Source organism: Podarcis gaigeae (genome assembly GCF_964106915.1).
Source record: "Podarcis gaigeae genome assembly, chromosome: 3".
Classification (NCBI taxonomy): Eukaryota; Metazoa; Chordata; class Lepidosauria; order Squamata; family Lacertidae; genus Podarcis; species Podarcis gaigeae.
The window spans coordinates 93,174,278-93,188,008 of record NC_139680.1 but is presented as its reverse complement, the minus strand read 5'-3'; the positions used below and the strand labels follow the sequence as shown (position 1 = coordinate 93,188,008).

At 40.2% G+C, this 13,731-nt stretch overlaps 1 protein-coding gene across 4 annotated transcripts in view; it reads right to left on the bottom strand.

Moving 5' to 3' along the window:
- Positions 1-2,435: 2,435 nt before the first annotated feature.
- EPRS1 (glutamyl-prolyl-tRNA synthetase 1) overlaps positions 2,436-13,731 on the bottom strand; it is a 41,629-nt gene continuing 30,333 nt past the window's right edge. For all 4 annotated transcript variants that reach the window (XM_083733006.1, XM_083733004.1, XM_083733003.1 and 1 more), the window contains 12 exons: positions 13,592-13,643; positions 12,911-13,120; positions 12,640-12,712; positions 11,870-11,949; positions 10,646-10,747; positions 9,866-10,021; positions 9,582-9,779; positions 7,837-8,010; positions 6,811-6,971; positions 5,684-5,762; positions 3,368-3,432; positions 2,436-2,804 (listed from right to left, as the gene is read on the bottom strand). In XM_083733006.1, coding sequence (XP_083589132.1) covers positions 2,654-2,804; positions 3,368-3,432; positions 5,684-5,762; positions 6,811-6,971; positions 7,837-8,010; positions 9,582-9,779; positions 9,866-10,021; positions 10,646-10,747; positions 11,870-11,949; positions 12,640-12,712; positions 12,911-13,120; positions 13,592-13,643 — 1,501 coding nt within the window. In that variant the 3' untranslated portion in view covers positions 2,436-2,653. The remainder of the gene's footprint in view (positions 2,805-3,367; positions 3,433-5,683; positions 5,763-6,810; positions 6,972-7,836; positions 8,011-9,581; positions 9,780-9,865; positions 10,022-10,645; positions 10,748-11,869; positions 11,950-12,639; positions 12,713-12,910; positions 13,121-13,591; positions 13,644-13,731) is intronic.

The window sequence follows — 13,731 nt, the reverse complement described above, 5'->3', positions numbered from 1 at the left end:
GAGTGTCTGGAAGCGGTTGGAGGATGGATGGCGGCTAACAGATTGAGGTTGAATCCTGACAAGACAGAAGTACTGTTTTTGGGGGACAGGAGGCGGGCAGGTGTGGAGGATTCCCTGGTCCTGAATGGGGTAACTGTGCCCCTGAAGGACCAGGTGCGCAGCCTGGGAATCATTTTGGACTCACAGCTGTCCATGGAGGCACAGGTCAAATCTGTATCCAGGGCAGCTGTTTACCAGCTCCATCTGGTACGTAGGCTGAGACCCTATCTGCCTGCAGACTGTCTCGCCAGAGTGGTACATGCTCTGGTTATCTCCCGCTTGGACTACTGCAATGCGCTCTACGTGGGGCTACCTTTGAAGGTGACCCGGAAACTACAACTAATCCAGAATGCGGCAGCTAGACTGGTGACTGGGAGCGGCTGCCGAGACCATATAACACCGGTCTTGAAAGACCTACATTGGCTCCCAGTATGTTTCCGAGCACAATTCAAAGTGTTGGTGCTGACCTTTAAAGCCCTAAACGGCCTCGGTCCAGTATATCTGAAGGAGCGTCTCCTCCCCCATCGTTCTGCCCGGACACTGAGGTCCAGCTCTGAGGGCCTTCTGGTGGTTCCCTCACTGCGAGAGACCAAGTTACAGGGAACCAGGCAGAGGGCCTTCTCGGTAGTGGCGCCCACCCTGTGGAACGCCCTCCCATCAGATGTCAAAGCGATAAACATCTACCTGACATTCAGAAGACATCTGAAGGCAGCCCTGTTCAGGGAAGTTTTTAATATGTGACATTTTAGTGTATCTTTCATCTTTGTTGGAAGCCGCCCAGAGTGGCTGGGGAGAACCAGCCAGATGGGCGGGGTACAAATAATAAATTATTATTATTATTATTATGCAACACACGTTTTATTGCGCTTCACAGATATTGCTCCTGAGTTCACAGGTGCAGCTGCAGGCAGACCAGTCCCCATCCTACCCCACCACGACCACCCCTTTTCTGGCCATGGGTTTTCCCCCTCCTGCCCCTGCAGCTGGGCCATGTGTGGCTTAATAGGCTAGTATAGTGTAAACATAACTTTTATATGTACTGGGAAACAAAACAAAAATTGTATGACTCACTTAATTGCAATATTCACTTTATTGTGGTGATCTGGAACCAAACCCACAACTTCTCTGAGGTATGCCTGTACTTTGAGCAGACTTTAACTATGTTGGATGAACAGCATTTCTTTCACAATTAATTTCCAGGCAATATCAAGAGCCAAGGATAGCAGGGAAATAAAATTGTTATCAATACTAGCTATATATAATACACGTTACTCAATAAAGCTTGCTTTCTCAACTGGCCAGCTAAACCATGGGTAGCCAATGGATCTCAAACCCTCAGAGAAGGAAAGCTCTGATCCTAAACCTCTGCTGCCTTGTGGGTTATCTTTGGGAGAAGAAAAGGCTAAGGATTGAACCCTATACACATCTGGAGGAGAGCCCCTAAGGAGCACACCTCCTTCCAGCAACTCCTGCAGCCAAGCTGGTGCCAAATGTATTGCTCCGCTTTCCTTTGGATCACCTCAACAAGGCCAAGAGGTGGATCTTGTTGTATGGGCAGCTCAGGACCTCCATACACACTGCTCAGGTTTGCGCCCCAGCAAGGTCATTTTTGTGCTAATGCAGCATTTTGACTTCACCCCTGGAGACACACTCCATTGCCTCCCCAGACAGACTGGGGCACACAGACTCCTGAAGGCGCACTCCATTATCTCCCAAGATAGATGGATGTGAACAACAACCACCCATGAGGCAGTCAGGTGGCAATGAGTTTACTCATTAATTTATTATCCCTTACTCTCCAGAGCTGATTTAAGGCATGCACAGGAGGCTGTAAGAAGAAGTCCCATCCCATAAACAGACGTCCACTTGTGCAACATGGAATATCAGCTGTGGTATCCATGATCCAACCCAAAGTTACATATTGTAATGTCTCATTAAGTCACTTGTATATAAATTACAGGAGCCTCACGGTACTTAGCTTTGGCTGGGTCATTCAGTGCTTTTTCCAATTATGTTTTGGTTTCAAGGCCAGGGCAAAGGAACTTCTGAGGGTGCAAACTACAGAGGGCCAGTCTCCTGAGAGGGTCTGTAGGGAATGAAATGCTCTTTCAAATATTTGGAGTCGTTTAGGGCTTTAAACACTAACACCAGCTCATTGAATTAATGTTCCTTTCGAAACCTTAAAAAAAAAAAAATCAAAGTAATTGTGATCAAGAGACACAAACTCAAGCAAATGACATAGTGTGGGCATTATTTAAATCGAGTTGTTCTGAATCTGCAGCTCATTCAAGAATGTTGAACACTACAGTATTAATGTGAATTCATCCAACCTTTGCATACGGCATTATTTACCACACAAACCATTTTATCCCACAAGCAAAAAAGAAGCCAAGTGGTAGCTGACAATATGTATTTATTATTAGAGATGTTGTATACAGAAAAGTCTGTGCATCACTGCTAGTCTGAGTGGAGGGGCTCTTTGACTCTGTATGGCTTTATTTGCAGCTGTTTTAAAAAGTAACAAAAACGTGATAGGATCTGGGAAGATTTCAGTCTTTATTTCAAAAAGTTGAGGGCTTGAAATATAAAGAAAATGGTGTTTCAAACTAGCAGTTTAGTAACTACGGCCAAAGAGGGTGTAGAACTTGGCAAGGTTCTTGCCACAGACACATTTTGCTCCGTTCCCCAGCTTACACAGCGGCTTGAAGGGGATGCAGAGACTTTTTGCTCCCATGGATGGAGCGCCAGGCTCAAGGTCTTGATCTCTGAAATGGAAAGCAGATTTCCTTTAATGCCCCAAACTGAGCTAAATGGCAATGCCCCACAATTGTGCACTAACCAAAGGTATCACATATGACCTAATGTGAGCCTGATTTGCAGAAATCAAAACATTCTTGAACCAAAGAATTAATGCTGCGCAAAGAGTAAAGTTAAGGTAGCGATATAGATTTGCAAGAGAGCTTTACAAAGACAAAAGACGGAGGACTGACAAAAATGAGGGACAGTCTATTGTCCCATAATTAGTAGGGATATCACAGGGCTTCCAGTGAACCATGAGCCAAAGGGTGTCTTGGCACCTTAATACAGATCATGGTCTTCCAAAGTAAACTGTTCCTCCAACAAGTCTAGAACAAAGGTGCTTTTCCTTTTAGAAAAATTATACTTCTTGTTAGCTGATTCTTTAGCATGGGCCCCATAACATCTATTACAAAGACCAATTCCTATTTTTGTCTTAACGTTCAAATTTGAAAGAACTCAGAACAAGTGTGCATCTCAATTGGTACTTATGTATTTGTATAGTTATGTCTATACACAAACATTTATTTACCTGGCAGTTGTCTTTTTGATCCAGTCCTCACAATCTATTTCACCACAGAAAGGAATCTGCACTATCTGAAGTCAGAAAGGAAAATACACATTGTTGAGGTTATATAATTAATCTTAATTAATGTCTTATATATTGAATAAAACTTGTCTGTTCCAATCTGCAAGGGAAAATAACTGAAATGAGTCTAACAGAAAGTAGTGTAATGTTTATCTGTTTTAGCTGCCTTGAGAGAAGTCAAGTCTGATGATAGGATTCAAAAGCCTTATGAGCTTTATATTTCACTACAAATAAAATTTCACTCCCCTGCCCCTCTGGCCTAAGATTTGTGTGTACATTCAACACAGTGGTCCCAGCAGAGAGCTTCTTGAAGGTGACTGGACTTTTGAAAACATCTTCAAATTAAGATAGAAAGTCGCCCCTTAGTGGTGCAACTCAGTAAAACACCACTTAAAGCCAGACGATATAAGGAAGGACAATGTCATTAGAACTTATTCTGCAAAAGATTCATAGAAAAAACAGTCCCTAACGTATTTCCTTAAAGTGAAAATTTGAATGCCATGTTTTCTCTCCAAAAATCATTGATTAATTGAATATTTTAGCTTTCATGTATTTTGCCACAATTTCAGAAACACTCTCCTAGATCCAGAAGCAAACATATTTTGCAATAATGCACACAGAAGTGCTCATCACAAAGGAAGAGAGGTGCGTGTGTAGGGAGCTCACAGGCCCAAAAGATTATTGGACTGGCATGTTAAACTGAATGACATGCCCTGGTCTGCAGAACCAGAAGAATAACCATTATGAGTTCTTGAACTTCAAGTGACGTGTTCACTTTTCAATAAAGATGTCTTCTGTATTGTTTGTTTTCCAAGCCATAAAGGCTTTACAGGCATTTGCTACATTTGAAATTTAACATAAACTAAGCTCAGCTTCAGGAGATAGCACATACAGCACATAGGAAAGTTAATAATTTCTCATAATTCAGCATTGTTTGAGTGATTATACTTCATTCTGACTCCAACTTTTAGGAAAGAAAGAAATTGATTCAAACTTGAAGCACACATTAAGGGAGCCTGCTATTCTTCTAGGAAACATGAATATGAAATGTGTATAGTTTGCAGGATATTGTTCCTCTCAAGAGTGCTACAATTCGAACAGCAGCACCACCAGATCACATAAAGGCCTTCAACTTGGACTCAATGGCACTGGACTCAATGACACTCCTGACCCATGGAAGGAAAAAAAACAGGATGGAAAATGCTAGGTCCTAAAACCTAATTTAGTTTATGACAAACAGCAGCAGGATGCGTAAGTTGTATCTGTTTAAATAAATTCCACAACGTAAGCCAGCTGCTTGTTTTGAAGGAGGCATGTTGGAAAATGACTTATCTTTTACAAATGTTATTAAAAATAGGTCAAAGCTATTTGAGAATAATTCACACAAATCAAACTCTAACGTAAAACCAGTAGCCAGAGCACAAAACACTCCAGCGGCAATCTAAAATACTTTGCTGCAATTAAAGGTGCTTCATTGCACCTTCGTATCAATTCCAATAACCTCTTGTCATCCAGCTTTTCTGCATGTACTTGTTGACCTCTATTTAAATCAGATAGAAAGAGTTCTTTGACGCAAGCAATGCGTTCTTTGAACTGACAAGACTAGTTATATTGTCTGCTAATTATTTTACGATTACTTGTAATGAATTGATTACAGTATCTGATCTAGAATTCAACTTGATACTATTTCTTAGAGATGGCATGGCTATTTTCTGCTGAAAAAGCAGCACAGCTGAATAAGTGTCACAGGGAAGGCAGCCTTCCACCTTTACTAATGTTTTTAAAGACGTGCAGAGGCATCCTTTTCACATACTGCAATGGACGTACATAGATGTCCCATAGCCTTGATGGAGGATGAATAGGTTATGAGAGCTGACCACAAAGGAAAAGATTCTGCAGTGAAAGCCGCAATTAAATGAGCCAAGAGGTTAAAGTTTTTAAAGAACTACAGGCTCCACTACATGTCTTAAAACTGCAAGCATTATTCCCAAGGAATGTGATATTGATTTAACATTTGGCGTTTTTTGAGGTTACAATTATTCTGAGACTCCTAAGAAACTCTCGTGTTTTAGGTCAGTACAAACTGCTAATTCTGCAATCCCTGACTAAATTTGTGTTGCTCAATTGTGCCTTCACTTGCAAAAACAAAACTTGTAGCCTATTCTTATGAATGCTTCCTTGAAAGACAGCCACACCGTGTTCATGAAGGCTGTAAATATACATTGGATTCCAGTCTTGATCATGCTGCAGATTTCTTACCTTTCCCGAATCAAGGGCAGTCTGAAACTCTTCCATTGTATTGGCCACCACCATATGATTCTTTAGGTCATTAGAAGCTCTGAGAAAGAGTAGATATTCAGTCAACGTAAGCTTTTACTTATTGTAAAAAGGAACTCTTTAACCACAGAGCCAAATCTTAAGAATGCATCTGAATTGCATCCCACTAATTACATTCCAGTTTTTGTCCACACAGCAGTCCAAACGATGGTTAGGAACATGCTTAGCAAAGGTGGGATATAAAAGTGCAATAGCCCAAAGTACAGTGCAACTCATTCTGTGTGCCCAAGGTGACTTTGGGCTTCTGTGCTTCAAACCTTCAATGCACACCACACCTCTTTTGAAAATGAAGGGAATTTGTGACTGTGTTATATTCACAAGGCACACTGAAGTCCTTATGCAGACCTAAAGTAGCTCTTGGGATACAAATTTAAGTCCTGTGATATCTTAGTGCAGGACAAGCATCTGGGACTAGAATCCACTTCCAAGAGAAGCTTGATTCCATTAATATAGAGTATGCCTTCTCTGGGTGTCAGGCCATAAAAACTGGTGGAAGAGCAAACTGAAAGTACAAGGGCTAGTATTCAGTTTAGATGGCATGAGTTTTTTTGTGAGAAAAGTCAGCATTAGCCAATAGAAAGGACTGTAACTTCTATACTGATGACCTTTTTTGCCTAGCTGGTCAGGCAAAGCAATCTAAGAGAATTGGGGGGGGGGTTGAATTGAAGATAGACAAATAATCAGTTCTAGAGTCACAGAAGGGAGGAGCTGCATTTTGCCCCCTCCCCCTTTCTAGTCTTTTTTTTTTTTTTTAAGTCTCTTCATTGCTCCCGTTTGGGGGATTTACTCGACCATTCCCCACCCCACCAGCTCAAGCTACTGGGAAACTTTGAGATCATTGGGGAGGGTGATTCAGACAGATCAGTTTGCCATGCATTCAGTGCAATCCAGGCAGGGTGGGTAAGTGAATGTTAAATCTAGTTGTGCCCTGATCCTCAGCTCATTTCCTCATTCCTTTGGAAACCCATGAAACAACAGACAGATGAATGAAACACACAGTATAAAGAAGCAAATGTGTCAGTTTGAAAACAGCCTCCCCCAAACTCAACCTGTCAAAAAGATTAGTCTGGATTTTGTCCAGAACACGTCTCAGCTGGTCCACTGCTTCATTTTCAGCAAAAGTCAGCTTCTCTCCTGTGTCTCGTCTAACAGCTACAAACTGATGATTTTTCATATCTCGTGGACCCACTTCAAGCCTGATTGGAACACCCTAAAAAAAAAAAAAAGCAGAGGCCATGAACAGAGTGTTTTATACACTTCTTTACATCTGTCTACCTTGCTTAAGTGGAACACAAAACTATTTCAGGGAAGGAGCTACCCCAGGTTACAGTCAAGAAACTTACACCTGGCAAAAATGCAAATTATTCCACACTCCAGAATAATAAAAAACAAATGTGTCACTTTAAACCAAATCTTTAAACTATGGTTTAAAGGTGAAGGCACCCACTGCAGGTATCACAGGTGCTTTATTCCTCTTCTGCTCCTGTTGCACTGCTAACAGCCAAGCCACGTTGCAGCTTAGCTTTACATCCAGGTTCGTGTTGTTTGTTTCCCCCAAACTACAAGTAGAAAGCCAAGAGAAACCTTCCAGACAGATCATGCTTTGCTTCAAGGAAAACAAACTCTGACTCTGGGCTTGGATGCAAAGCTAAACCAAACCAAGTTTCAGTTCCCAGCAGCACAGTTTAGTGCAAGTATGGTTTAAAGTGACATGCAAACCAGACAAGTATTGATAGCATGTCTCCAATAAGATGACATCCTGAAAGTTTAGTTTACACTGCAAAAACTCTAGCTATTACTCTTTCCCAGCCTAGAAGTAAGACAGTGTGAGTGAGTCAATACTAAGAGGTTGGATACTTTATTACACAGGCACTCTTGAAGTAGATGAACTCATCAGAACTGGAAAATAAAGAACAGATGACATGTACTTAGGGGAAAGTTCATAAGAAGGAGGGTCTATTGTCGCTAATTGGTAACTCCCATTTTCCTTCTGCATATACTACTGAATGATGCATCCAAGGAAAGGCTGACAATGAGGAATGCATCAAAGGAGAACAGAACTGAACAACATTTACCTTAAGCTCCCAGTGATTGAATTTCCATCCAGGTGAATAGTTCTCTCTCAAGTCAACACGCGCACGGATATTGGCACTGAATAGCTGCTTACGGTATTCAGTACACTTTGCCATCAGGGCCTCCTTGTCTTCTTCCGAAAGCGAATTGGTGATTCCACAGGGAATAATCACAACCTGAGTGGTGATGCAATGATTGAGTTAGGAGCATTAACAAAAATGCTGTTTGCAAGAATTACAATATGTAGGCCCTAAACTTGTAGACTGCTCTTAAAACCATCAGTTTTGAAGCAAAAGGACTATTGAAGCAGTGCTGCAATAAAATCAACTGCATTAAAATGTTATAAATATACATTGAAACAGTGACCAAGCACTCACTGAGTAGAATTATTTATACATGTATTTATTGTATTGATTTATTTTATTGTTTCCCAGAACTAGGACTCAAGGCGCTCACAAAAATCAAAATAAACACAGATAAAACACACACAGCTTAAAACATATAAAAGGTTGCTGTTTAAAAAGTAATTAAACTGGAAAAAAGAAACTGTGCCAACAGAAAAGGAATAGCAAGAGAAACTGCTAAGAGTATATTGAACTGACTAGATTAACAGAGGCAATTCGAGATCACATTAAACAGGAGTTTCAAAAAGCATGGGGAAAATGCAGAGAATACTTCACAAAACAGTGCCCTAAAATACATACCTGGACTTGTTTTGATTAATGTCTGCAGGAGACTTTGTGGATATTTAACTTATAATTAGAAAAATCTTAATAATTATTCATAAAGGACACAGTTTATAAGAATAAGGAGGCCAGATACAGGATAAAGGAAGCCTTTTATTTGGTTGTTTGTATTGTTGTATGTTATGCTCACGTTTAATGTGTATTGGGGGGGTCGTGTTATGTTGTAAATAAAATTCCAATAAAAAATTTAAATTAAAAAATAAATAAAAAGCAATTAAACTACCTATGGAATTAAAACACATCTATTAAAACGCAGATGGGGAAAACAGTACAGCATACCATTAGGATACCTTTCCTTAAAAGCAGTTAGTTCCCAAAGAAAGTTTTCAGATGCTGCTAGAAGGACAAGGAGAGAGCAAACACAGCCTCCAGAAAGAGAGTTCCAAAGCCTGGGAGCAGCCACTGAGAAGGTCCTCTCCAAAATGCCCACCGAATGTCCCTGTGAGGGAGGCCTCCCCTGAAGATTTCAGAACCCAGGCAGCTTCATATGGCTCAGACCTTCAGAATTAAGGGCCAGTAAATGTGTGTTGGAGCAAAAAGGTGTTGTCGATTGAGGGTGAAAACACCTAAGTAAAGGTGTCTGCCAGATCTCTCAGGAGGCTGTTTCATAATGCAGTAAGAATGCCCTCTTTCTGCTTGCCACCCAGTGGACAGAAGCAGGCTGCCGCAAGATTTCCCCATCCTTTCTCTATTTCCCTCCACATCTTAAAGATACAGTCAGAGGACATCAGCAGCTGCACAACCATTAAGATTATTTGCCAGTCAACTCAGTGACTTGGAGCCAGACTAAGTTAGTTGTGCTTATTTCTTACGCAAATCTATGGGGCAATTTAGTCGTGACTTACACTTAAGTTTCCATTAAACTAATTTAATGGAATCTAAGTGTAACTATCTTAGTCTGGATTCAACACCCCACCACCACCACCATTCTAGAAAATAGGAGGGAAAAGAGAGATGAATTGGCACTAGCAAAAGGTTTGTATCAATGTGATTTTGCTCACCTGAACAGAAGCGACCCTGGGAGGTAGTACTAGACCCATGTTATCTCCATGAATCATGGTCATTACGCCAATGGTCCGCGTTGTGATACCCCAAGAGTTCTGATAAGCAAATTGCTTCTCTCCTGGTATCCTGGGATCTTCAAAGACAATCTCAAACATCTTTGAAAAATTCTGTCCCAAGTGATGAGAAGTTGCTCCCTAAAAAAAGGCAACAATAAACAAAATTCAGATAACGTCTTCCTACATATTGATGAAGTATATAAAATGTTTTTAACAGAACATACCTGGATGCCTCGCCCACTGGCGGATATAAATGCCTCAATGGTAGTTGTATAATCTCCGCCTGCAAACTTCTCCTTTTCTGTCTTTCTTCCTTTCACAACAGGAATTGCCAGAAGCTCTTCATACACACGAGCATACAGATCAAGGATCTGTAATACCTGAGACAAATAATAAAAAACAGTTTGTAGAAGTTTAGACTAAGCTATATGCCAAAAGTATTACTTAACCATTTGGTAGAATCATAGGAAAACCAAGGATACATATGAATGGCCTTCTCAAATCCTAATAATTTATGGCGGCTATCAAATAAAAATTTAGCATTTACGGTTTAAAGCTCTAGCAATAACCACTGAATCCTATCCGACAACAGATAGTGGTTCTCAGACATGAAATTATCTGTCATTTGTAACTATGATAGTTCACTAGTTGTGTTATTTCATTTCTTGTCTGGGGGTTCACATAGTTAATGACACCCAATTTTGAAACATGTAGATTATTTGAGTGACAACAACAAGCCAATGAGATTCAAATTAATTCTTGTATATCACACCATGAGAAAACAATGTCCAACACAATTTAACACTGCATCTACTTTTCATATAATCTCTCTGTGTTATTAGCCTTTTCGAACATACTGAAGAAAAGAAGCTTCACTGTTTTCCCTCAATTATGCTGAAATACGAAGTGGACTCCCTCCACTCACTGATACAACAATTCCAAATTTTCCTTGAATGGTGGATGTTGAAGAATGAAGTTCGTTTAACTTAATCTGTGCACTGTACCTCTTCTGCTGCCTCTTCGTAAGTTGCAAACGCTGTGTGTCCCTCCTGCCACAGGAATTCACGAGTACGCAAGAAAGGCTGTGGATGTTTGAACTCCCAGCGCTGCAATACAAAACAAACAAACAAAAAACAGAGTGTCATGAAAAGTTAAAGTTGTTGTCGTCATTAATGAGCTTGTTTTAAATGTATTATTTAGCATTGTTCAAAGTTCTATTTTTCAATGATGCATTATACTATATGAATTCAAAGGCATAGTGAGTTGTAATTAACGAAATCCAAAGGCTAAGGCTCCATCAGTACAATAAACTTTCAACCCCTCTGCTCCCCCTAAATTTGTTCTGGAGTTTCCCAAACCCTCCAGATTAGATTTGGGGACGACATGGAGTTTGTGCCAGGGTGGGGTCCCAATGAACCTAGAGATAGTTCTTGTGCTGGCTTCTGCTAGTGCTACCTAGATTTTACATATTGTTAAAAAACCTACTATTCACACAAAAGGAACCAGAGACTATTTTAACTGCCATTTGTTTTCAATATAAAAATGCTATATTCTCATATGCTGATTTCTATTATTTCTATGAAGATTGTAAATACCAGTAGACAAGGATAATTTGCATGATCACATATGCAGATACGGTGGTACCTCGGGTTAAGAACTTAATTCGTTCTGGAGGTCCGTTCTTAACCTGAAACTCTTCTTAACCTGAGGTACCACTTTAGCTAATGGGGCCTCCTGCTGCTGCTGCTGCTGCTGCTGCTGCTGCTGCTGCCGTGCAATTTCTGTTCTCATCCTGAAGCCAAGTTCTTAACCTGAGATACTTATTTCTAGATTAGCAGAGTCTGTAACCTGAAGCGTCTGTAACCTGAAGTATATGTAACCCGAGGTACCACTGTATATCGCAACGGCTGTCACAGTTCAGGCCTGTAGAGATTCCCAAAATGTGTGCACTACATACCACATTTTTTTCATTCAACATGGTGTTTGTTAGGATGTGGAAAGCAGCAATGAAGAAATATTCAGAGCATAAGATATGAATCAAATCCTTCAACACAAGAAGTGCCAGGTGAAAAAATATGGCAATTTCTCCCCACAAAGACTATACATTCTAACAACCCACAACTTAATTTAAAAAGCGGGTTTTGGTGATTGCTGATTGATTGATTGATTGATTGAGAATGAGCATATTGGGTAAAGCACAGCAAATATCCGATATATCTTTCACTTACCACAACATTGCACCACTGATTAAGTTTGATGGGGAGATCCCTGTGTGATTGAACCCACTTGGCATAGGCAGGATACATTACTGCAAAAAAAGGAGAATATTTTCAGAAAGCACGTAGCTACTATGCTAACTATTGTTTTTGAAAACCTGATTTGTAAGAGTTTTTATTCCTATGCATAATAATACCTGTGTGAACTAAGGGTGACCTCCAGTGATGTCAGCCTATTTGCGCTTCCACTGGTGCAATGTGGCTTGTCCTTCCTACCCTCCCCCTAGAACCCCCCAGTTTGCAAATTGGGGAGAAAGGAGAGGAAAGGGAAATCCCATCCTATCTGCTGGCATGTTGCTGGATATTACCCTAAGTGTTAGGCTAATCCTTTATATTTAAAATTTAAATACATGAGAACATGTTGTTGATCTTGTTTCTTCCTTATTTTATTTATTGCATTTTATTCATTGCATTTATATCCCAGCTTTCCTTGAAGGAGCTCAAGGTGACGTGCACAGAAATCTTCACTACAACCCTGTGAGGTAGGTTAGGCTAAGAGTGAGTGACATGGCCCAAGGTCGCTCAGTGAGCTTCACAGCTACAACTCTAACCACTACACCACACTTCTTGATAACAAAATACTTGATTTCTCCCCTACTCTACCTGCGTAGAGTAGATGAACTTCATGAGTAGATGAACTTCGGTTATTACAAAAGCCAACATCACTAATTGATAGGAAAGAGGGACTATTTAGCTGTAGTATTTTATCTGTAAGACTGTACCTGTTTCACTAGTAGGACGTACAGCTATTGGTTCAGCCAGCTCTGTTTTGCCAGATCTTGTAACCCAGGCAACCTGAAATCAATGAATGTAAAAGTTTAGAAAATACTCCTTTTTATAAATATATTTCATGTCATTCTTAATAATATGGTGGGTACAATTTTGTTTTTTTAAAAAAAATTGTGACACATGTGAATTCTGGTTATCAATTGAAGCTCATAATTGTAAACTTAAATTCCATACATTATTATTAATAATGTGATATAAGATTACCTCCGGGGCAAAATCAGCAATGTGTGTCTTCTCCTTTTCCAACGCAGCCTGGGATACGAACATTGGAAAGTAGCAGTTTTCCACACCAAGTTTCTTGATTTCACCATCAAAAAACTCTTTGATGCTTTCCCAGATGGAAAAAGCCCAGGGACGGAGAATGTAACAGCCACTCACATCGTAGTATTCAATCATCTCTGATTTTGTGATCACCTTTTAAAGGAAATATCAATGTTTCAGTGTCACGAAAATCGTGTTGTCGGCAGCAAGTTTTAAAAGTATCAAATAGAAATAAAATTGAACGCATGACTTTCAATGGAAACGAGCACTGAACATTCATGTACGAAAGGTGTTTATCTTTTATTAGAACCATAAATATCCAAATGCACCTATGTAGAGACCGGTTTGCATGTAACACTAAGGCAAGACATTGCTTAGAGCGAGTAAGCAAACATATGGATCTCAACCACTGTACCCTTTTCCTGTGGCTGCTGCACAGGCTGGGGCTGAGCCACGGTTTGGTTTAGCATTAAATCTGATGCCAAGCAACCACTTTAGACAAGCCAGGAGCTGCAACCAAGGTTCGTTCTTGATTGCAGTTTAGCTGCAAAAACTGTTCTTAAGAGTACATTATTTTGAAGACTGTGAAAGAGCACTCCCAGGTAAAACTCAAGATATACTTGCCTGAGAATACCAGTCAGATAGATTCTCTTCCTTCTTAGCCTCTAGCCCCAACCTGTCGCATATCAGAAAGATAGAAGCATAATCTTAGCCTCAAAAACAACCGCCATAATTAATAAAGCAACAGCCCACTTTAAATATTT